The 25,594-nt window shown below is 38.6% G+C and overlaps 2 protein-coding genes across 2 annotated transcripts; both read left to right on the top strand.

Annotated features, from left to right (window-relative positions):
* Nucleotides 1-9,040: 9,040 nt before the first annotated feature.
* Nucleotides 9,041-15,713, top strand: LOC113534226 (C-C chemokine receptor type 3). Its single transcript, XM_034306244.2, has 3 exons — nt 9,041-9,119; nt 9,361-9,440; nt 11,923-15,713. Exons 2-3 carry the CDS (start codon nt 9,388-9,390, stop codon nt 12,938-12,940), a joined length of 1,071 nt encoding a protein of 356 aa, XP_034162135.2. The 5' UTR covers nt 9,041-9,119; nt 9,361-9,387; the 3' UTR covers nt 12,941-15,713.
* Nucleotides 15,714-17,591: 1,878 nt separating this feature from the next.
* On the top strand, nt 17,592-23,720 carry LOC117595657 (C-C chemokine receptor type 3). Its single transcript, XM_026926887.3, has 3 exons — nt 17,592-18,661; nt 19,016-19,094; nt 20,980-23,720. Exons 2-3 carry the CDS (start codon nt 19,048-19,050, stop codon nt 21,998-22,000), a joined length of 1,068 nt encoding a protein of 355 aa, XP_026782688.2. The 5' UTR covers nt 17,592-18,661; nt 19,016-19,047; the 3' UTR covers nt 22,001-23,720.
* Nucleotides 23,721-25,594: the final 1,874 nt, after the last annotated feature.

The following is a 25,594-nucleotide window of genomic DNA, read 5'->3' as shown; positions in this document are numbered from 1 at the left end:
AATCAAATTTCGTATTGATTATAAAATACTACTATTGACCTATAAAGCACTAAATGGTCTCGCGCCACAGTACCTGAGCGAACTTTTGGTCTTTTATGATCCGTCACGCCTACTCAGATCAAAAGATGCAGGCTATTTGTTGGTACCTCGAATAATGCGGGCTACAGCTGGGGGTAGAGCTTTCTCATACAAAGCCCCACAGTTATGGAACAGCCTTCCACTTAGTGTTCGGGGCTCAGACACAGTCTCAGTGTTTAAGTCTAGGCTGAAAACATATTTGTTTAGTCAAGCCTTTTGTGAATAGTTTTCTTAGGTACAGGGGCAGGTCTGGAGGGTTTCACAGGCATAGAGTGTTGTGGTGAAATGGGATGTTTGGATGCTGTCGCCCCCCCACTCTCACACGTTCACTCAGGTTTGTCGACGGTGGAGTGGCTGGCTGCCTTATGTCCCAGGGTGCCCTCATGTCTGTGTTAGCTTCTGGCTCTCCCTTTCAGTTATGCTGTCATAGCTAGTCTTGCCGGAGTCCCTGCTTGCACTCTGCATGCAAAGTACATCGTGCTTAACCATTAGAGGACAAAAGCTCACCTAACAATCTCTTCCTTTCTCTCCATCTCTCTCTCTCCCTCACTCTCTGTCGAGCTACACATGCTACTTCTGAGATGCCAGTGATGCCAGTGATCCTGACCCCTTCTGCTCCTCCTCGCTGCCTGACCCATCCTGATGCCCTACTTCTGGTTGGAGTTCTCATCGGTTGAGTTCGCTCGCTGCTGCTGGGGGTGGCCCCATATGGACTGCCTGAAGAACTGTTTGGATTGCTGGGGATGGTGCCACCTGGGGGCTGTGGAGATGGCTTGGGGATCACATATGGGGAGCTGTACTGTAATGGCTTGGGACTGCGATTGCTGTAGTGGCTTTGGGGCTGCAGTTGCCACGAGCAGCTTCGTACTCAGGACTCCATCAGTGGACAGTGGATAGATTTTAACCAGCCGGACCTCTTGCAAATACTGTGATGAATTTATTGGTTGCACAATTGCACTATTTGTCCATATAGTACACAATAGAAGGGATTTATTTATAATTGCACTATCCGTTGCACCCAGATGAGGATGGGTTCCCTTTTGAGCCTGGTTCCTCTCAAGGTTTCTTCCTCATATCATCTCGGGGAGTTTTTCCTTGCCACCGTCGCCACTGGCTTGCTCATTAGGGATAAATTCACAGTGATAAATTTAAATATTTACAATATATTTTTGTGAATCCATTTATTTCTGTAAAGCTGCTTTGTGACAATGTCCATTGTTAAAAGCGCTATACAAATAAAATTGAATTGAATTGAATTGAATTTTGGAACTCATCTGGAAGAACCAGCTGATACTGAATTTCTTTACCAATTGTTCTCCTCCTATAAAGAATCCCATTCTTCAGCTCCAACTTTTTCCACTCACGCAACAAAAGCAAAAACTCTGGTAACTCTTTTCTCACTGTTGGTGGCGAAGTGTCTCCAGATTCTAACTGATGTATAAGTTCTTGTATTGCACGGTTTGCTCTCTGTTTTTCCTTCAGCTCATCTTCAGACACACTAGGAACAACAGGAAACCCATCAAAATATTCAAAACTCTCTGGTACAACTTCTGGAAACATGGACAGACACTGTCACCACCCAAAGTTTGACATACCAGATGTTTGTCACAAATGGCTTGAATGACTTCTTGTCAAACAAGATCAGAGTTCTCAACCTCAGGCAGGTGATGCAAAGCAAACTGGCGAATATGTTCCTGCTCCTTCAAAGATACATAGTCATTCATCAGGCCATCATGGGGATGCCCTGAAAGACCATCAGCATCCAGGTTACACTTTCCTGGTCGATACTGGAGCTTAAAGAAGAAGGTTGCAAGGGCAGATAACCATCGATAGCCTGTTGCATCAAGTTTGGCTGATGTTAACAGGTATGTTAAAGGATTGCTGTCCGTGACAACAGTGAAAGTATTGCCTTAGAGGTAGTCACAAAATTTTTCTGTGACAGCCCACTTGAGGGCTAAAAATTCAACTTGTGGGCAGGATAACAAGCTTCACTCTTTGTTAAGCCATGACTTGCAAAGGCTATTACAAGCATGTTACCCTCCTGCTCTTGATAGAGTGCCGCTCCCAATCCAGTGGTGCTTGCATCTGTATGCAATACCTATGGTAGGCCTGGGTCAGCAAAACCCAACACTGGGGCAGTAGTCAGCTTGTTGATAAGTGTGTCAAAGGCATTTTGACAGTTTGTGGTCCATCGACCTCAAAAAGGCTCTTTGGGATTCAAGTAGTGATTGTCCTGATTCTTGCTTTTGAAACTCTTCCTTAAAGGTGGATACCCAGCTGTAAGTGCATTTAGGGGCTTTACAATCTTGGCATACTCCTGGATAAATCTACGGTAATAACCGGAAAATTCAAGAAATGAGTGCAGTTCTTTCAGAGTCTTTGGATTTGGCCAGGTCTTTATGGCTTCAATTTTCTGAGGATCTGTTTCAACACCTTGCTGGGACACATGACCCAAGTACTTCACGGATGTCTGAAAGAACTTGCACTTCTTTGGGGAGAGTTTCAACCCATAAGCCTTTAAACGATTTAACACATGGAGAAGGCGTTCTTCATGCTCTTCCAGGGATTTTGAGAATACAATCAGATCATCCAGGAAGACGAGGAGATCCTTGAGGTTCATCACCGTCTGGAATGTACTCGGAGCGTTGGTGATCCCCTGCGGCATCCGATTGAACTCCCAAAATCCTAGTGGGCACACAAAAGCTGTTTTATGTTTGTCTGATTCCTCCATCTCTATTTGATAATAGCCAGACTTGAGGTCTAAAACAGAAAACCACTTGGAACATCTGAGCACTGAGAAATTTTCTTCTAGATTTGGTAAGACATATGCATCTTTTATTGTTTGGAGATTCAGCTTTCTGTAGTCAATATAGAGCCTGACATCTCCATTCTTCTTCCTAACTACCACAATGGGTGAGGAAAAGGAAGATTCAGATTCACGGATTACCCCAGCTTCAAGTAGTTCCTCCAAATGTCTTTGGACAGCCTCCAAGTCATTTGGGTGTATATGTCTTGCTTTTTGCTTGAAAGGAGTTTCATTGTGGAGTTTTATGCTATGCTTTACTTTGTTTGTTTGGCCAAAATCAAGGCCGTGTAATACGAATAATTCAGGCATTACAGAAAGCTTCTGAACAATTCTCCTCTTCCATTCTTCGGGTACCAGGGAATTACCAAAATCAAAATGCAAATCTTCCATGTTTGAACTCTTGTCTGGTGGTACAGTTTTTGCTTGATTATGATCATTTGACACAACTTGCTTAAGAGCATGGACTTCTGCAATGATACTCTTCCTTGGTATAATGATGTCATGCTCCGTCTCATTTCTCATGACCACTGGCACTTTTCGTGATGGTATTTGAGGTAAGGCAAGTACACAACTGGTGACCAACAAACCTCCCAGGATAGATGATGCAGGAGGTTCCATCACAACCCATTTCTCTGTAACATGGCCTTTGACATTTACTGCCCCTTCAATGACAATGCTCTGGCCCACAGGAATGACAGCTGGCATGTCCCCGAGCAGCCTCACACATCCTATGTTGCTATTTTCCTTCTGCTTATGTCGGTGTTCTATTGTCTTTAAAACTGCTCTATTCCCATACAGCAGTGGTTCAGAATTTGAAGAGTTGGTGTCAAAGTATTTCTCATAGGCCAAATCCAGAGTATTTCTGCCTTCATAGGGTTAAGTAGTGGCACCTGTGTCTGGAATGACTAATGCAAGAGTTGCCATCTCAACTTCTGATCCCAGAAAGTCTTTGGGAAAAGATATGTTCACCTCCACATATCCCAAGTAAGGAACGGTTTGGCCATTTGCAGCCTCCACTTCCAGAAGATTGTTCAGAGGATTTATTCTCAAGTCTGAGAAGTTCTGTTCGTGAAAAGACTGAGAAATTGTGGTCACTTGAGACCCAGTATCAAGAAGAAAGTGGCAATCTTTGCCTTCAATACACACTTCTGCTGTGCGCTTGGCACCGACCAGCCCTTTTGGTATATGAACAGAGCAGGACTTTGTATGACAAATATTTGGGTGGTTTTGGATCTCACCAGGGTCAGTGGGACTAAGCCTACATGCACCTGCCCTTGCGTGTCCCTCCACAAGAGCTACTTCTCTTTAAAGAGTCAGAACTATACTGGCTGTCCCATAATTGTTGTCTTTCCCTTAACTGCCTCCTCTTGCTTGCTACGAGTGAGGGGTTCGCCTCATCATTACATGCAGAAGCAATGTGACCTTCCTCACCACAATGGAAACAATAGCCAGGCTTCGGTCTGCCCAGTGCCCTCTTAGTTGCTGTGGGAGGTGGACCCTTTGAAGAGGGTTTGTGAGAAGATGCTTTCCTCATTCCATCAGCACTTCCTTGATGGTTCGGGCACTGTTGCACATTTAATTTTGTGAGTTGGCTCTGCAGTTCTGTGATTTGTTTTTTCAGATCTAGAACAGTGCTGGTCTGGGATGGTACACTCTTTTCAGCAGACTTGGTCTTACGTTTGGTAAGTTGGCTTTGAAGTTTGGCAACTTGCTTTTTCAACTCAGATACTTCATCTTCTATGGTCAAGTCTGGATTATTGTCAGTAGGGCAAAGGGATACAACTTGAGAGGCAATTTTTTGCTTATGTGCTCCAAGATATTTCTTCATTCTACTCTCTTTGGCCTTGTTCTTGCTTTCCTCACTATGTAACTGTAGAAGCAATTCAGGAAACAGAGGTGGATTGTCCCTCTTGTGCTCAAGTTGGAGGCCTGCTATCAACACATTGTCCCAGCATCCTTGACAAAACTGTTTAAGCAGCTGCTTTTCAGCTTCTTTAAAAGAAACAGCCCCATGCTTTATTGCCTTGGTAAGAACTGTCTGCAACCGCTGTAAGTATAATGATGGCTTCTCACCAGCATCTTGTAGCATGTTTAAGAATTTAGCAAAAAGTTCATTGCCATCTTCTACAGTCTCAAATGTGGAGTCCAGTAAGTCTAAGTAAGCTGAAGAAAGGACCTGTGAACCTAAGTGTTTGACCACATCTGCTGCTGGTGGCAGAAGGCTATCTAGAATCTTTCTCGAACGATGTAAGTCAGAAAAGGAAGAATCTTGCAGAATGAGTTCCACATTGTTTCTCCAAGTTTCGTAGTCAACTTCAGTACTTGGCTGGGGGATTTTTCCAGAGAACTCTCTGAGCCTGAAAGATGTGAGGATGCTGCATCGCTCTTTACAATGTGCTCCACCACCATGCGTTGAACTTCTGATGGGTTTATATCAGTTACCCTGACAGTAGGTGATTCCTTCTCTGTCATCACTGTTGGGTCAGGTCAGTGCTCCTATCAGGGGAGAGGGGGTAATGTACATGTGGCTCACTGGTAAAAAGTTGACTTGTCTCTTTCAGGTGACCAGTGGCTGACACTGTGCATCTGGATAGCTGCTCCTTCAAGATGTCGTCAAATGATTTACTGCTAAGCTTAGCAATCTTCTGCAGTTCACTGAAATAACTCAAGGTGGCGTGTTCAGCGACTATAGGCAGGTACATGCTTGACAAGGGCCTTATTTGGTAGGTGACATTGTGTGAGCTCTTGAAGTTATGAGGCATCAAAAGTTCAAGGGTTGTGAGGGCATAACAACTTTCATACTCCACAATGGCATCTTTATGGTGTGGAGATTGTGGGTCTTCTATACGAAGATATATAGATATAGATATTTTTTTAGGCTCAAGATTAACCCAATCGAGACTATTTTACTCTTAGGTCTGTGTGCTTTATTTTTCTTTCTTTCACTTTATCTATTTTTTAAGTATTTATGGTTACAATAACTGCTCCTGGCTGGCTCGCCACTTTTGTGCAACACTCGTGTCACTCTCAGGTTGAGGTATGCTGGACCAGTATCTAGGTTCAGTGGAGCAGTAATGAAACTCACACAGACCACCAAATGTGTTTGAACTGCCGGCTTAATTTGACAAAAAGTGAGCAATTGTAAGATGTCACTTTGCACAAATTAAAAAAAAAGAAATTACAACCACAATATGAAAGAATGGGGGGGGGGGGGGATGAATAAAGAAATATATCAAATGTTTGTTTACCCCCTTCTTTTATCTATAGGTTTTCTTCTATTTGCGCTAATTTAATTAGTTTTTTCACCTAGTTGTTTCATCCTATTTTGTTTAGATCTAATAACAGTTTTTTTATGTTCGCTTTTAGGCCTAATCAATTTGAGTTTGGTTTTTCCGTATATATATATATATATATATATATATATATTCAGTGGTTCCCACTACACAGTATTATTCAGACTGCTTCAAAGTAACATTTTTGTTTGGCGCAAAAAAATTCATCACTAAAACTCAACATTCAAGGGAAAAAAAACAAGAAAATGCACAAAAGTTGCAATATTCTTAAAGCTGGTTTCACAATTATGTACAGTAATTTTGGTTACCGTTGGTCCTCTATAATCAACTCAGTCCAACTGTTGTCTGCAGGAAATAAAATGTAAAAGTCTTTACAGTCCTACCAGGATAGAGATTACTCAGGTAAAGTTGCTTTCCTTTGCAGGTGGCTGATATGTAACAAACAGTCTCTGTTCTCCTCAGTGGTTAGTTGGGTGGCTCGCCATCTTGTTGAAATGGAATTTCAGATGTCTCAAAGGAGAAGAAAAGACCTGTCCATATCCGTTTTCTCTCAAATACACAATTTATATTTCACAATATACTCCAAATCAATCCCAGAGATGTACATGGAAAAGATTTCACCACTGTAGCACCTCAGAACAAATTAAATTTACTTTTCCAAGCAAATAATCAAAATTATTTTCTTCAGTCACCAGATCTCTTTTAGCATCTCCCCATCTAGCGCATTCTCTCTCCTTAATCAGCACGTGCGCTATTCTTAAAGGGGCCATGCTCTTTTATCCTCCTCACATTAAAACAGTGTTTTAAACATTTCAATTGATTAGTTTAGTAACCCAGAATGTTATTTTAAGATTTCTTCTTTTTTTTTTTTTATTTTAGGTACTTGATGTTGTGTATTTATATTTCTGTCAACTGTTAACATTTTAACCTGGGATACATATGACTTGTGAACTCTTTTTCTTGTAGCCGGTGATGGTTTGTGAGTGCCACACTGCAGAAGTGGTTTTCAATAACTTGTTCAAGGCTGTCTTTGTATTTTGCTGACATGATTGCTTTATGCTCCTCTCTGTTCCCTCCTCTTCAAGCCTGCTTTCTGAAGCCGCCAAAGGTGAGATTTAAGATTTCTTTATTTGTCACATATACATTAGAAAACTGCAAAATTCTTTCATTGCATATCCCAGCTTGTTAGGAAGCTCAGGTCAGACATGATACAGTGCACCTAGAGCAGAGAAAGTTAAGTGCTTTATTCAGGGGCCCAACAGTGGCAGCTTGGTGAAGCTCCAACCTTCTGATCAGTAACCCCGAGCTTTAACCACTAAACCACCACTGCCCCAGTTGGGTTTTGGTAGAAAGGCACTATATGCTCACAGAATGACATCTAAGAGCAGACACTGTGAGTCTATAGAACCGCAGGTTGCTTGTAGGGATTTTCCAGTTGATAGCGCTCAGTCCCGGGAGCAATTGCACTGCTTCAGGAGTCCACCTTCTGACTGTTTCTTTCTGACTGGTTCTCTTCAGCTGTTGAAAGCATGAGAGAGCAATTGATAGACTATAACAGTGGAATAAAAATGGTCTAAATGTGCTGCACATCACATCTGTCAACACCAGTGTTCAATATGTTTATTTAAAGTTTACAGTAAATAAATAAATAAATAAATAAATAAATTCTAATCATACCAATGATAAATAAATTAGATTTTGCAATATTTTAAGTATAAAATTAACATAAATCAGCTGCTACCAATTAGTTTGTAATTGTTACTTTTAAAAAATGTTTGAAAAAGATCACAATACTTATAATATCACAGAAACGTGCTTCATGACAATTCATAATCATAATATCAATATTATCTCATCATATTGCATTATAAAGCTGAAACAAAAAAAAGGCCAGTATCTACAAGGCTTGTGCAACTTGATTTGTCCCTGCTCAGTAAACAATATAAAAACAGAACAGTACAAGCAATGTAACATTTTTTGGACAAATTCAAAAGCACTGGTCAGCCTTGTAGGTTACCTGAGGTGAAGGGCAAAGATCAGGAGTGGTAGTGAACAGGATCTTTTGGTGTTCGAACAATGGAACACCTCAGCCTCCTTATGCAACCAAGTTTTCAATAGCTAAGTTATTCAAACGTAAAGTTTACTGCAGTACTGACTGCAGTGCAGAGTCTTGACGTGGTAAAGTTCAAGTCCATCGTGGCGTTTCAAGCAGTTGTTAGGCTGGCTTAATCTTTGCTTGCAAGCTTACAAATTCCACACTTTAACAAATCATAAGTAACGTAACTTACCTATTACAACTCAATTTCCATATAGAACCGACACAAGAATACATCAGGAAAAGCAGCGAACACTGCGGAAGTCCAGAAAGGCCATGAGTTCTCAAGATAAGAAAAATTGTTTTCTCAGGATCATGACTTATTTTGCTAATGATGTTGAAGTGCATAATTAGGCATACTGTACATGATATAATGCATACAAGATTCAAGAACATGAATAATGTTCTTGAATGTTGAATCCTATTTCTGTTTATAATTAACTTTAATGTTGTGAAATGTTAGTTCCTGTTACCCCTTAGGGTGTAACAGCTGTAAAACAGTCAATCACTCACTAGCTTTTCTTTTCCCTCTCTCTATTTCTCTTGAAATAAGACAAAAAGTGTTGTAAGACAAAAAATGCAGCAGTTTAAAAGCTTAAAATACTAAGCCTCATCTTATCAACCCAAGATTTTCTCAGACAACATAATCACAGAATTGGTGCTTTTGAATACAAGAGTATTAGCTACTAGCTGAGCGAACTAACCACGTGCCAAATGTCATGTGTGTCTCCATAAAGCTCGATACTCGTCACAAAAACAGAAGTGTGAAAACCAGAGACTTCTAACATCAGCAGTTCATTTCAGTTTTGACTTCAAACCTCAAAGGACAAGTCTTGTAGTGAATTTTGTGAGTATACAGTATGGTGGCAGTGTTGGCCTAGATAACTGTACCTATTTTTGAATTTATTATCTGCACTGTAAATGCTAATTGTTGTGTGTTATTGATTTTGTTAATTGCTGTATATGCGTTACTCTTGATGTCTGTGTCTTCTCTGGATTGTCTTCACAGCTAACACTTATTTATAAGTACAGACTCTGCAGTTCAGCAGTTTACTCAGCACTTTTGTTTTCTTTTTCTTTAACCCTAGGGATAACTATTTAGTATTTGATGCTGAATGGCGACAATGTTGAACAACAGCAGTGTTCTTGGGGAAGCCACAACACCCAGGTGAGAACATATTACATTCCAAAGGCAGTCAAAGCCTCTCAAAAATATGAGAAAAATATTATTATTATTTGAAGGGGACCTGCATATGAAGACCTTCATAGCACATTCATAAGCGATGCATAAACCTTCTGCAATTCTGGCAATCAAATTTGCATTTATAACACTGTTATGAAGCACTATGTATACTTTGTACAGCTTTCTCAGCTAATAACTTGCAAGATAAGGGTTATAAAATTGCACTAACAATACTCAATAGTCAAGCCATACTGATAATCGGAAAAGCTCTCTTCTTCATGAAAAGGCACAGAAAATTTCTAATGTCACCTCATGTTTTAATTTAAGCCTCTTGTAAATTCTCTAGCATTGCCTTATAAAAGATGTATGCATAGCTAATGAATTTGATATAAAGGGCCCATTGTTATATAGGTCCCCATTAAAATAAATTGTTGCCTAAAAAGTGTACATGCTTCCTGTTGTTTGACGTATACCAACGTGATGGAATTTACTGAAAGAGATGTGGTAGGAAGATTAGACGTGCTTCTGAGTTATTCTTTAACTCTATTATTACTCTATGATAATCTATTGTTATTTATTGGCTTTGAATCTTGTTTTAAAGACTTTAAATGAACAAATTGAAGTTCATATATAAAGGTCATTTTTGGCATAGCCAAACTTTATTGTTCCTCCAAATAACTAGCTGTTTGTTAACAATATAAACAACAACCAATTATAAATCCCTGCTGGCTGAATATTCATGTGTGGCAATTTCTTCATATTGAGAGTCAGGTTGCACAGCTGCTTTAGTCTCAGATTATACAAATTACCTGCTTGTGGTCCATGCCATTGAGATTGCAAGATTTTTCCTGATTAGAAGCAGCTGGGATGGTATTTTTCAGAAGCATACAGATCACTGCATTTAAACGCAAGTGCTCAACTTTAAGACCATGAAGATTACACAACTTCAAGTAGCCACCAAATGTTAAATCAAGATCATGAAATCATAATGTGTGTATGGAATATAATCTATTTTACATTTTACATTTTAATTCCTTTGAGTTATGAAATTAATAAAACAATAATACCAATGTGTGAATTAATTCTATGTGCTGTCCTTTACAAAAACAAACTCTGGTTTGAAGAATAAGCTGAGCGATTACTCATCTGCTATGCTTATGACTCACTTGAAGCGTTGTTCATAATTTTATCTATACAGAAATTAGTTCACCAAGATAAGCAATGTCTCTGATTTAAATACTGTCTCCTCCAAAGTGCTCGGTGTGAAAGGGACGTTAAAGTGATGATACTCCTAATTAATTAATAGTGCCATATGTTTATGTATAATAATATTCTCAAATGGAATTCAAAAATTTTTGAGTGTATTTACAAGCTAGAACATCATTTTCAGCATGATATACAAAAGACAGCTTGTTTTACTCAATCTCCACTCTGCGTGCCTAATTCTCATACAACATCTGAACAGTGTTTAAGTCTATAGTTATGTCTAAGGTCTGAATATTGGTGTACACAATTCTGGTTTTAAATCTTCACTGCACACTAATTCAGCTTCTGATGTGTTGAAACTCTCTTGCAATAACTCTCTCCTTACTATTTTCAGGTTCACAACAACATATGACATGATAATTATGCAAATGGTCTAGATTACACCTCTGAGATTGCCAGATCTTGAGTAGAAGCATTTGAAGCTATCGAGTTTGCCACTGCCTTTAAACCCATGCACTCACTTTTAAGAAAGAAAAATAAATCAGGGATATTAAATGCGGACTGAAGAAGATAGAGGCAGTTTAAAAGTGAAAAAAGAAGACTTATATGATGATATATGATTGACAACATGGCAAGCATTGAAATCTAACAGGAATCTCGTATATTGTCGATATATTGGTGCATAAATTGTCCTAGGTGTAATTAGCACATTAAACACTGCAAATTTGGTTTAACGGTATGGCTTCCCCTCTTATTGTTCGGCAGCTTATAAAATAGCACTTGATCTAGCACAAACTATTATTTTATTGCCAATGTTTTGCTTAATTTGATGTGCTCTCATGTCAAAAAATATAAATAAATAAAATACATTTTAAAAATAAGTGTAAAAAAACATGCTATAGTTTGAAGCATAAGGTGACCTAGTACTCATTTGCTATGCTTATGGCTCACTTTAAGCATTGTTCATCATTTTATCTATTCAAAATTTTCTATTTATTCAGTGTCTCTTGTTAAGGTGCAGTCTCCTCCAATATGCTCCATCTGAAAGCGATGATATTCTTAATCAATTAATTCATATTTTATATTTAATAATGTCCTTGAATGCCATTCTATAGTTTTGAGTGTATTTATAGCCTAAAACATCAGTTTCAGCATGATGTACAAAATGCAGTGTGTTTTATTCAAACTCTGGTATCTGAATACCCATGTGCACAATTCACCTGTAATTGTCATGTAGTAACTCTTGCCTTACTGTTTTCAGCACAACAACATATGATTACTCTGATTATGTTGAACCATGTGATTATGGAACCCATGCAAGCCATTTTCTCCCAGTGCTCTACTCCCTGTTCTTCATTGTGGGCTTCCTGGGAAACATGCTGGTGTTGTGGGTGATCCTGAGGGGCGCTCATTTGAAAAGCATGACTGATGTGTCTCTCCTGAACCTGGCCATTGCTGACCTTCTACTAATCTTCTCTCTCCCCTTCCTGGCTCACTATGCCAGAGATACCTGGGTTTTTGGCAGTTTCATGTGCACTCTGGTCCTCGGTGTGTACTACACTGGATTTTATGCCAGCCTTTTCTTTATTGTGCTGATGAGCGTCGACAGATACTTGGCTATCGTCCATGCTGTGTTTGCCTTGAGAATCCGAACAAAGGCTCATGGAATTTTAGCTAGTGTGGTCATCTGGGTTATTGCTATTGCAGCATCATTTCCTGAGCTACTGTATCTTGGAGTCAAAGCGAATGAGACTGAAGTAGTTTGCAGTGCTTATCCAAAAGATCAAGAAAGTCACAATGATGTGAGAAGTGCAGCTTTCATTAAAATGAATGTTTTGGGCCTGCTAATTCCACTGACTATTGTGGGATTTTGCTACTCGATGGTGCTCCGGAGGCTTCGGAGCCTTCGTAATTCCAAGAAATTGGCCATTCGTCTCGTTGCTGTAGTCATGGTGGTCTTCTTCTGCTGTTGGATACCATACAACATTGCAGCATTCCTCAAAGCACTGGAACTGAAGCGCATCCTGACTCCAAAGTGTGAGCTCAGCAAAAGGATCCGGCTGATGCTGCAAGTCACTGAAGCCGTGGCATACTCGCACACCTGCCTCAATCCATTCCTCTATGTGTTTGTAGGTGAAAAGTTCAGGAAGCACCTCGCCAGGCTCCTGCTCCAGACACCATGCATCCATGTGCAGTGTATGAAGAGCTACATCACCCAGGCCGCAGCCTCTGTGTATTCGCAGACCACAAGTGTGGAAGAACGTTCAGTTGGCGTCTGAATGAAGGAAGATGAGATCTTTTTTTTTTTTAACAACTCAGCATATGTATAAATGGCTTTCATTTTGTACTATATGTACTATTGAAAATGATATTTTTTTTGCATGTGTTATATATCCCTGGTTTTAGTTAAAGATTACCATAACATTACCAAAACATTTTCTAATGTTTTGTACCGCTCTCAGAGTGGTAGCTTTAATATGTTTCTTGCACCTGGAAATGCACGTATAGTGTAGCTTTAAAAAAGATTTATAGTACATAATTGGACTGTAATTATGCCTGGATTATGCTTGCTTTTACTCATATGCAAAATAGCTGTCACATGGTTGTTTGGAGCATTACAGTACACCCCGACAGATTTCTCAGAAAAACATCCATCTCGCTTTTAAATTAATACTTTCTATGGGATCCTATACAATGAAATATTTGTGCAAATCTAGTTTATTGGTTTTAAATTAGATTAGTCAGTACCAAAGGCAAAATTGGAACTATTCTAACAAAATAATTTAAGATCATGGTGCAAAAATGAGTACAACCCAGTGAATGTGTTAGGAGAAAACATAAAATAAAATTGTAATTAACAGGAATTCACCACGAGATGAGTCTAATCAATCATCACAAAGGTGGCCACAGGATAATTGACAATTAAGAGTGGTATTTAAGAGAGAAAATCCACTCCCATATAATGCTGATAAAATGGCACCACATGGAAAAGAAATCTCACAAGCGCTGAGACAGAAAATAATTTCTTTGCACAAAAAAGGTCAAGGTTATAAGAAAATTAGTAAAGCATTGCTAATAAGTTTGAATACTGTCGCAAAAATTCAAAAGGATGGACTTGTGGCATGCTCACTTAGACATCCAGGCCATCCACATAAGTTAACACCTTGTCAAGAGCGTTTTGTGATGAGAGAAGTTGAAGAACATCACCATGCAAGTTCAACACAGTTGACTAAGTCATTGGAAAGTCAAACTGGGGTGAGTGTTTCCCATGACACCATACAACGTACACTGCAGAGGAGTGGCATGCATGGCTGTCATCCATGAAGGAAGCCACTGCTGAATCCCATGCACAGAAAAGCCCATCTAGAATTTGCCAGGGCTCATGTTGACAAAGGCGAAGACTATTGGGACTCTATACTTTGGAGTGATGAGACAAAGATTAATGTTTTTGGCTCTGACAGGTTCTAAACTGTATGGCGTCGCAAAGGTAAGGAGTACAATGAAAAATGCATGGTACCAACAGTAAAGCATGGTGTTCTTGTGTGGGGTTGCATGAGTGCTGCAGGTGCCAAGCATGTCATCATTTCACCAGACCTCAACCCAATAGAACACTTGTGGGGAGTTCTGAAAAGACAAGTTGAATGTCATTCTCCATCCGGCACCCAGGATCTTAAAAGAGTTCATTCTTCAAGAATGGAGAAAGATAGATGTAGCTGTATGTCGTGAACTTGTTCACTCAATGTCTAGAAGAATTGGTGCTGTTATTAGATTTAGTTGAATTTGTTGTAGGGTGTAATCATTTTTGCAACACCTCATTTGAATTAAATGTATTATTTTTCTTATCTTAAAGATGTTAGGTGACCACACTCTTGTGTTAATAAAAATAAATGTTTAATAAAACTGTTTCGTAAAAGTGCAGCAAATTTGTCTCATATTCACTGAGAAATGGATAAAAATCTTAATTTTCAAAGGGAGTGTACTATTATATACACTATATGGCCAAATGTATGTGGACACCTGACCATCACACCCATATGTGGTTATTCCCCAAACTGTTGCCACAAAGTTGGAAGCACACAGTTGTATAGGATGTCTTTGTACGCTGTAGCATTACAATATCCCTTCACTGGAACACTGTTCCATCATGACAATACCCCTGTGCACAGAACTTGAGTTGTCTGCACAGAACCCTGACCTCAACACCACTGAACACCTTTGGGATGAACTGGACTGCATCCCAAGCCTTTTTGCCCAAAATTGGTGCCTGACCTCACTAATGCTCTGGTAGATTAATGCCAAATCCCCACAGCCACACTCCAAAATCTAGCGGAAAGCCTTCGCAGAAGAGTGGAGGCTATTATAACAGCAAAGGGGGGAATAGAATGTTCAACAATCACATATGGTATGGTGTCCACATACTTTTGGCCATATAGTGTATATTGGTCAGTTTTGACCCACAACATAAGTTGAATTAATTCATTTATTTATTCATGAATTTTTTTCATAATGTGAACGCACAATTACAAATAAAATATCCCTGAAATACGCGTGCTAGAAAGAGATAATCAAATAGAATATATGGCTCCTACATACATAATAGCAAATGAAAGCCCAAATGCTGTAAAATGTGTGTTTTGTTATGAAAATTAATGTAATGTAAGGTAATAAGGTTAGCATGGACAGTAAAATACAGTAAAATACATTAATCTCTAAGGATGTGTAGCCGGTAAGTAGGGTCAAACGAAATTGTACAGTAAAATGTTTTAGGACTGTTTTGAGGTGATATAGGGACAAAATTGACCTGCAAACATCAATAATGTAACTGATTTGTGACCATACTAGGAGGGTTAAAAAGCATTAAAAAGAGAGCTTATCTTATCATGGCATGATGTAGATTTTACCTCTTACTGTAGCTGATCTGACATACTCAATATCCCTGTGATCTGTGAGAATTAGGAACAAGTGTTTTCCCCCTTCCCAGCCAAGGTAGCCATTCCTCAAGTGCAGCTTTTGGCTTCAGTCATCGTAACTGTGTTCACCTGGGGTTAACTTCATTGAATAGAGGGCACAGGGATGCAGTTTAGGAGGATTTCCATGACTCCATAACAAAGGGTATCCACCTCCATAACAAAAGGTAATGAGGGATCAGGATGATGAAGGATGGGAGCACTGGATGGATTTTCTTTAGGCTTGGGTGGCTTTTGCAGTCCACTTGAGGGTCTTTGGTTTTCCTTTTAGGAGGGAGGCCAATGGGGTGACCACTGAGCTAAAACCCCTGATGAATTGTCAGTAGAAATTTTTGAAACCCAGAAATCTTTCCAGAATAATAGGGTTTTTCAAGACTATGAATAAATGCATTTCCATGTACTAGTGTACATCTGTGGAGGAATGTTATTTTCCCTTTGCCCAATGGTGATGCCCCCAATGCACTGGTGAGCACTAGAAAGCACCCAGAGAGAAATACAGAAATGGTACTTTTTAATTCTCCATCATGGGAGTAATAGGTTTGCTCACTTTGTCACATTGTGTGGCCTCAGAGAGCACTTGGTTCAAAACTGTTCTTTATCTCTTCAATACAAATATAACACATCTTGCCATCGATGTTCCTTTTCTTCACACAGTCTGACGTGCCCGACTTCCTTGCATTCTACCTTGGTTGTAGATTCAGACAGACTGAGTTGTGTTCTGAGTAAGGTGCATGGTTGTCGTGCATGCTCTAATCAAGTTATCTGTATGAATGGTTAGTTCGATGAACTGATTGAGAAAGAGTGAGTCATCCTGGCATGCAATCTCTGTTTGTAGTGTATCATTGAGGCCCTGGTGAAACACCTTTAGGTGTTTGCAGATGACTGTTTTCCTTCACACTTGCATCTGACCCATGATATTTCTGGAGACTGGATGAGCTTCACGAAATTCTTTCTCAAACTTTCTCAAAGGTTTGTTGTGGCATCAACTGGTCAAACATGGAAGAATCCCAGATGAGCACTCTTCCAATCAGTAGCAAGAGCACCAAACTGATTTTATCCACTTCCCTGAGGTACAGAGATGGATCTCAGGTTGAGCGATGTTAGGTTGAAACAGATTTATATCTGGGTTTTGCTGGGGCGTTTGGTTACTCATGGTCATGCCTAGGTGAGCTCTTCTATACAGCCAAGAATTGGTGAAGTTGCTAAGCATGAGAACCTAATAGCTGGACTTGAGACAAGATGGCAGAACACAGACTGCATAGCTTTGTTGGATCCTTGTTACCAGGTGAGGCTTTCTATAACAGACATGACTCAGGGAAGTTGTTAGGGTCCATGTGCTGGAGATTTATTAACAATATTGTCCACAATCCAACACTTAAAGAATAAAGAACATGCCACCACCAAACACAGAGGTTACAATATTTAAAAATCCAAAGAGCAAATTCAAAGAATAGATGAAAGGCCAAGCAAACATGACAATAATCACTATTTTCAAGATGCAAAGGATAATCCAAATGAGTAAGCAGGAAAAAAAGCAAGGGTCATACAAAAAGGCAAAACAGGATACAACAGCTCAGAACATGCACAAAAGGTAATCAGGTAGGCTTATGGGCAAGTCTTCGCATTAAATGCCTGTGACCATGCGACTTGTACAGTAAGTGAGTAGGAAATGAACATGACAACTAACGAAGAGTCTCTAGAATTCGGGGGAGGGTGCCCTCTAGTGGCATGGCGGTGACCTTTCCCAGACTGATGGAACGAAAAATTTTGCGCGCACACTTTGTCAGACAATGTTAAAATACAACAACAGAAATGTTAACAGTCTCCCCACAGAAAACGTCGCAATATTAACCATTGCACAGATTTTTTTTTTTATCTGTCTGGCCTAAAAGTTATTGATCGAGAAAGTATAACGTATTAAGAAGAGCACATTAATATAAACCTTGGAGCCAGTACATATTGTTGTGTACTATATGGACAAATAGTGCAATTGTGCAACCAGTAAATTCATCACGGTTTTCTCAGGAAGTCCGGTTGGTTAAAATCTATCCACCGTCCACCGTGAGTACAAAGGTGCTCGTGGCAATTGTAGCTCCAAAGCCACTAGAGCAATCGCAGTCCCAAGCCATTACAGTAAGGCTCCCCATATGTGATCTACAAGCCATCTCCACAGCCCCCAGGTGGCACCATCCCCAGCAATCCAAACGGTTCTTTAGGCCGTCCATATGGGACCACCCTCAGCAGCAGCGAGCGAACTCAACCGATGAGAACTCCAACCAGAAGTAGGGCATCAGGATGGTCAGAAAGGGGTCAGGGGAAGGGGTCAGGATCACTGGAATCTCAGAAGTAGCATGTGTAGCTCGACAGAGAGTGAGGGAGAAAGAGAGATGGAGAGAGAGGGAGAGATTGTTAGGTAAGCTTTTGTCCTCTAATGGTTAAGGACAATGTACTTTGAGTGCAGAGTACAAGCAGGGACAAGGGGCAAGACTAGCTATGACAGCATAACTAAAAGGGAGAGCCAGAAGCTAACACATACATGAAGGCACCCTGGGACATAAGGCAGCCAGCCACTCCACCGTCGACAAACGACAGACTGATTCGTTCTGATTATGCGAATGGTCTAGATTATGCTGTCATAGAAATGTATTCAGCCCTTTCTGACAATCAGATTTGATAATTCAGCAGTGCTGTGGTATAATTTGTATATATCACATGACCAATTGACTGCTTTTCTTTGTTATGCTAAACCACATTGCTTTTTATTCCGTACTGAAATGTTGGGAAATTCAGCTTAGCTCTGCCCAGAATGAACATTACCACATATCTCATTCTCACAAGTTTTCCTTAGAATTAGGAAAGCTCAGTGCCTAAAACATTTAGTAGCTGGGCAAAGTAATCAAGTGCCAAACATCATGAGTGTCTCCATAGAGCCCCATACTCATTACAAAAACAGAAGTGTGAAAAAACAAAGACCTCAAACACCAGCATGTCATTTCAGTTTTGGCTTTGAGCTCCAAAGGACTATCAGATTTTGTAAGTATACAGTAGTAGTGTTATCCCAGCAGCCTGTACCTATTATTTGATCATTTATTACCTGTAGTGTAAATCCTAATTGGTGTGTGTTATTGATTTTCTGAATTGCTGTATGCATTAAACTTGATCTCCGTGTCTTCTCTGGTTCGTTTTCGCAACTAAGACTTTCACACTTATTTTCATACTTTGCACTTCAGCAGTTTACTGACTCATTTTTTGCGCCGATACTTTCTTAATGTTACAGAAACCTCTGGTGCACAAAACAGTCAGGCACGCTCAACATCACCGATGGTTCACCCATCCTTACGCATTGGTTTATTACTATTTTCCTTTATTCTGTGTCTTTTACCCCAGCATGACTGTTTAATGTTTGATGCTGAAACGCAATGATGTTGAACAACAGCAGTGATCTTTGGGAGGTCACAACATTCAGGTGAGGACATTATATTCCAAATATGAATTAAGATTTATATTCCAAATATTAAAGGCAGATGAATGCACTTTTAAGGAAATCAATTGTCCTTTACTGATATAACATGGCATATATTCATGGATATCAATCGTAAATTTATTGTGTTATGTGTCCTGGAGTGTTTTGTCAAGTGTAAATGACTCTGAGGTGTTTGTGTGGAACAATTCGAGTAGTTAATATGAGATCTACAGTGTCTACATCCTCTGCATGAAACCAGATGATTAGCTATAGAAATATTATGACAAGATACGTAAAATCTTTTTTTCCTTCCATATTTGTTAATAACACATGACTAATAACACAAACATTAGCATCAACCAACACGTTTTTGTAATAATGCGAATATGAATATGAATATGAATATGAACGGTTCATTACATGTGTTACTCTATGTATACATTATACAACTTTCTCAACTAATCACTTGCAAAATAAGGATTAAAAAATTACGGCAACAATACTGATGAGCCCATAATGATAATCAAGGCTTATGCTTTTCTCTCTTCTTCAAGAAAAAACCAAAATCACATAAAATCTCTAATGTCCTTTCACAAGTTTTGATTTAAGCCTTTCATGAATTCTTTATGCGTAGCTTATAAAGGTGTTATAAAGGCCCCATTTAGGCACCCATTAAAAATGTTACCAAAAAAAGCACTTTTCCTGTATTTATCTACTTCATGAATTTGATGTATACAAATGATGGAATTTAATGAAAGGCATGCAGTAGAATGAATACATATTAATATTAATTCCTAAATTAATAAATATTCTATATAATCTATATAATATTCTATAATAATATTTAAAAAAAAAAAATTTAATGAACAAATTGAAGTTCATATTTAAAAAAAAAAAAAAAAAGGTTTCGAATTTTGACAAATTCCGAGTATGGGTCACCATACTTGGCTACACTTCACTTCACTTCTTAATATATACTCATTTGAGTCAATTTAGGATTAGTAACTAACCCTAACCCTAAACCTCTTTGTTCTGATTATGCAAACGGTCTAGATTACATCTCTGAGATTGCCAGATCTTGAGTAGAAGCATTTGAAGCTATCGAGTTTGCCACTGCCTTTAAACCCATGCACTCACTTTTAAGAAAGAAAAATAAATCAGGGATATTAAATGTGGACTGAAGAAGATAGAGGCAGTTTAAAAGTGAAAAAAGAAGACTTATATGATGATATATGATTGACAACATGGCAAGCATTGAAATCTAACAGGAATCTCGTATATTGTCGATATATTGGTGCATAAATTGTCCTAGGTGTAATTAGCACATTAAACACTACAAATTTGGTTTAACGGTATGGCTTCCCCTCTTATTGTTCGGCAGCTTATAAAATAGCACTTGATCTAGCACAAACTATTATTTTATTGCCAATGTTTTGCTTAATTTGATGTGCTCTCATGTCAAAAAATATAAATAAATAAAATACATTTTAAAAATAAGTGTAAAAAAACATGCTATAGTTTGAAGCATAAGGTGACCTAGTACTCATTTGCTATGCTTACGGCTCACTTTAAGCATTGTTCATCATTTTATCTATTCAAAATTTTCTATTTATTCAGTGTCTCTTGTTAAGGTGCAGTCTCCTCCAATATGCTCCATCTGAAAGGGATTTTAAAGCGATGATACTCTTAATCAATTAATTCATATTTTATATTTAATAATGTCCTTGAATGCCATTCTATAGTTTTGAGTGTATTTATAGCCTAAAACATCAGTTTCAGCATGATGTACAAAATGCAGTGTGTTTTATTCAAACTCTGGTATCTGAATACCCATGTGCACAATTCACCTGTAATTGTCATGTAGTAACTCTCACCTTACTGTTTTCAGCACAACAACATATGATTACTCTGATTTTGAAACTGTTGAACCATGTGATTATGGAACCCATGCAAGACATTTTCTCCCAGTGCTCTACTCCCTATTCTTCATTGTGGGCTTCCTGGGAAACATGCTGGTGTTGTGGGTGATCCTGAGGGGTGCTCATTTGAAAAGCATGACTGATGTGTCTCTCCTGAACCTGGCCATTGCTGACCTTCTACTAATCTTCTCTCTCCCCTTCCTGGCTCACTATGCCAGAGATACCTGGGTTTTTGGCAGTTTCATGTGCACTCTGGTCCTCGGTGTGTACTACATTGGATTTTATGCCGGCATTTTCTTTATTGTGCTGATGAGTGTCGATAGATACTTTGCTATTGTCCATTCTGTGTTTGCCTTGAGAATCCGAACAAAGGCTTATGGGATTTTAGCTAGCATGGTCATCTGGATTATAGCTATTGCAGCATCATTTCCCGAGCTACTGTATCTTGGAGTTGAAACTAATAAGAAAGAAGTACTTTGCAGTGCTTATCCGAAAGGTAAAGGTCACAATGATGTGAGAAGTGCAGCTTTCATTAAAATGAATGTTTTGGGCCTGCTAATTCCACTGATTATTGTGGGATTTTGCTACTCGATGGTGCTCCGGAGGCTTCGGAGCCTTCGTACATCCAAGAAACTGGCCATTCGTCTTGTTGCTGTAGTCATGGTGGTCTTCTTCTGCTGTTGGATACCATACAACATTGCAGCATTCCTCAAAGCACTGGAACTGAAGCTCATCCTGCCTCCAGGGTGTGAGCTCAGCAAAAGGATCCAGCTGATGCTGCAAGTCACTGAAGCCGTGGCATACTCACACAGCTGCCTCAATCCATTCCTCTATGTGTTTGTGGGTGAAAAGTTCAGGAGGCACCTCGCCAGGCTTCTGCGCCAGACGCCATGCATCCATGTGCAGTGTATGAAGAGCTACATGACCCAGGCCGCAGCCTCTGTGTATTCACAGACCACGAGTGTGGAAGACCGCTCCACTGCGTTCTGAATGGTGGCGGTTTTCAGAGAAACATATAATCTTATTTCACAACTCAGCTTACCATTCCATGCTCTGTTTTTAAATGTTCTGTACACTTTCAGAAAAAAAGTATACTAAACTGTACCTTTCCTTTTCATTGGAGTAATACCTTTATCTTTTGTACCTCTAATATGTATCCTTAACCTGAAAATGTGGATATAGTGTATCTCATACAGTATAGTGTAAAAATTAAAAGTACATAATTGGACTATAATTACCTGTTAGAGTAAAGTCTGGATTATATTTGCTTTTAATGGAGGTCACAGCTCTGTGTAGGCCATTTGTGTTCTTCCACACCATCCTTGGCAAACCATGTCTTTATAAACCTCACTTTGTACACAGGGGCATTGTCATGCTGCAACACATTTGGCCCTTTAGTTCTAGGGAGGTTATAATGCTACAACATACATAGACATTCTAGACAGTTCCAAATTTGTGGCAACAGTTTGGGGAAGGCTCACATATCGGTGTGAAGGTCCACATGCTTTTGGCCATATAGTGTATAGAACTAAGAGTTCCACATTTTCTAGTATTGCAACCTGGAATTGAAATGGACTTATTTGGGATATTAGCCCAATTAACACCTTATAACACAGTGAACTATGGTGGTGGTAGGATCATGTCAGGTTGACAATTACCCTTGGCTTATTATTATTATTATTATTATTATTATTATTATTATTATTGGCCTACCTATCATTAATATTGAAATGGGAGGAAAAATCAATATAGTTTGCAATGTTATTTACAATTTAAAAAAAAAAATGTTGCCAGAAACCCCCTAATTTAGTGCAAGCAATTGCCACTAGATGTCTCATACTGTAACTAGTTCAATTGTAAGGGTTATTTCAAGCAGATTCATGAAATCCCAGTTTATTTCCAGGTTTTAATACTATAAAATGTTGTATCTAGAGGGTTAATTACTATAATTACTTTATAGTTGCACTGTAAATAAAGGTATAGAAAAATACATTTAAAAAAAATGCCATGAAGATTTTAATATATTAATTTACTATTCTGACTTCTCACTAGTAGTTGTGCTTACTAATATAAAGCTTTACTGAGCTCATCCTTATGACTTTTTAAATAATACTGTGATGTCATTTATTAACATAGTTTTGAGTCAATTCCATACATTATCATGTAGTGATTTCAGCTAATAACACTGTTTAGAACTTGTATTTCTGAAGAATGATGGAAACTGGTTTGAAAAAAAAAACAAAAAGTTTTTTTTTCATATATTATGAAATGAAAGCAGTTCCTTTTTTCTTCTCTTTTTTCTTGGGGTTACTTGGTAAACATATTTTTAAAGGGGTGAATTATTGCATCTGTAGAGGTTTTTGGTGGTCTTCTGCTATAGCATTATTCATGGTGTGCATGTACTCATTTTCTTCTTATTTGACGACTGAGTCTTTGTTCCTATCTGAAGAATCGCTCAATGCATCTTCCCATTCTCATACACTTTATCTAAATCTATTTTTAAGACAACTTCAGATGAAATTTTGCCAAAGCAGCAGTATGTGTAAGTTGTAACATTTTACTGCTTTAAAGGATGAAATAAATAATGATAATTATCTTTTACATGTGCATCTTTCTCATTTCAGTTCTGTTCATTGAATTTACAGCATATAAATTATATAGACAGAAAAAGCAAACAGAGAGAGAGAGAGAGAGAGAGAGAGAGACAGAGAGAGAGAGAGAGAGAGAGGAAACCACTTGCCTTGAAAAGGAGTCAGCTGATATAAATAAACAGTTTATCACACCTTTTCTACATCCTGTGTGTTACTGAGGAAGCAACCAAGAAGACCAACAACATCTGACATCCTTTTTCTTCTCGAGTAAGTTAACAGTGAACTTCACCCAGTCAAACATCACACACTCAACTGCTGCAATACTATCTATTAGTTGTACTAATTATTAATAATTAGTAATAATAATAATTAATTAATTAGATAATAATTCATTATTATTAGTACTAGTAATAATATTGACAAGTAAGGAATAAAAACACTTGAAGAGGTGCTGTTATAGGAGAATAATCAGCGATGGGGAGGTGTTATACAGCCCACTGCAAAGAAGAGGAACTACCACAAAATGAAGTCAGATTTAAAGTACAATAAGATATACCTCTGGTAAAGCTACTCATAATTATAATAATAAGGGAATCCTATTGAAGCCTTGGTGCTGCCAATTAACGTCACACATCCGATGGTGCAGCAGTTCTGTGGCAACACTGCAGTGTCAACTTCTGAAATGAGTTCTCAGTTCTTGTAAACCTCTTGTGGGTTTAGGTATAAAAAAAAAGTGAGAACACACCTAAAAAGGACATGATACTTTCCTCAGCAGTTTTACTATATGGAAAGCAGAAAAACATATTGCGTTTAAGATTTTGTTTGCATGAAAATTGTTCAGCGCCAATCGCTTTTCAGTGCTGATTTCGGGTCTGATTTATTAATTTTTTCCAGTTCACCATTATTTGGAGTGCTTTTCACAAAAGCTTGTCACAAAGGATACTCAACCTAACTCTCCTAGTGTGTAAGCATTAGGTGCATAAGAAAAAACAACAAGAGGAAACAGAAGCCAGGAAAGGGAAGTCCTATTTCTATGCACAGTGCTGGCCTGAACAGTTTAAATTAGAGCAGAATGCAGGAAACCATATAAGAGTCAGTGTGACCCCCTTCACACACCAATTTGAAGAAATTCCTTCCAACCACATATAGAGGTGCTGAATTTTTTTTTTTATGTGTGCAGAAGCCCATATGAGAATGATGAGACAAGAATTATGAGAATTCTGAGAAAGTGCTATGTTGTGCTGATTTTCTGCTTATTTTGTTTCAGGGCTTCCACTGTAAATTAAAGGAAAAACCAACATGACACGTGTTAGTGAGGTGTTGGGCCACCACAAGCCACCATAATAGCTTCACTGCTCGCTGGCATATTTTCTATAAGTATCTAGAGCTCTACTAGAGGGATCAACAGTGTTCTTCCTAAAGCTGTTCCCTCAGCTGAAATTTTGATGATGGTGGTGTAACATAGGCCTACTTATTCACCTCATAAAATTCATGAATTTTCTGTTTTATATTTATGAATTATAAATATAAAACATATATTTATATATGTTTTATTAATAAAACATATTTATAAAACATATATAAATGGGGGCGGGGGGGGGGGGGCAGCTATTTCCTTATTTACTCTGCATTTTCTATCCCTGATTTTTTTTTCCAGCTTAAAGGCAAGTGTTTGTGTATAAAGTTTGTGGTATAGATGCTATTAAATAACCCAGAAGCATTCGAGATTGAAAAATCTGACAATCTCAGAGGCATAAAGTACACACAGGAGATTTGCACAAGTACACACAAGTACACACAAGAGATAATCGGAATTGTGCACCAAGAAAATTGACTTAGGCATGTGTGTAACCAGACTCATACCAGAATATTTGTTGTTATGTCCCAGGGCGTAATTCCTTTTATTAGTTTACTATACATATGCAGTAATACATGTTACACATGTTATATACTATACATATACAGTAATACATGTTATATATGTTGAGTACTG

Source organism: Pangasianodon hypophthalmus, chromosome 1, assembly GCF_027358585.1.
Source record: "Pangasianodon hypophthalmus isolate fPanHyp1 chromosome 1, fPanHyp1.pri, whole genome shotgun sequence".
Taxonomy (NCBI): Eukaryota; Metazoa; Chordata; class Actinopteri; order Siluriformes; family Pangasiidae; genus Pangasianodon; species Pangasianodon hypophthalmus.
The sequence above is the reverse complement of the archived record's forward strand: the minus strand, read 5'-3'. Positions and strand labels throughout refer to the sequence as shown.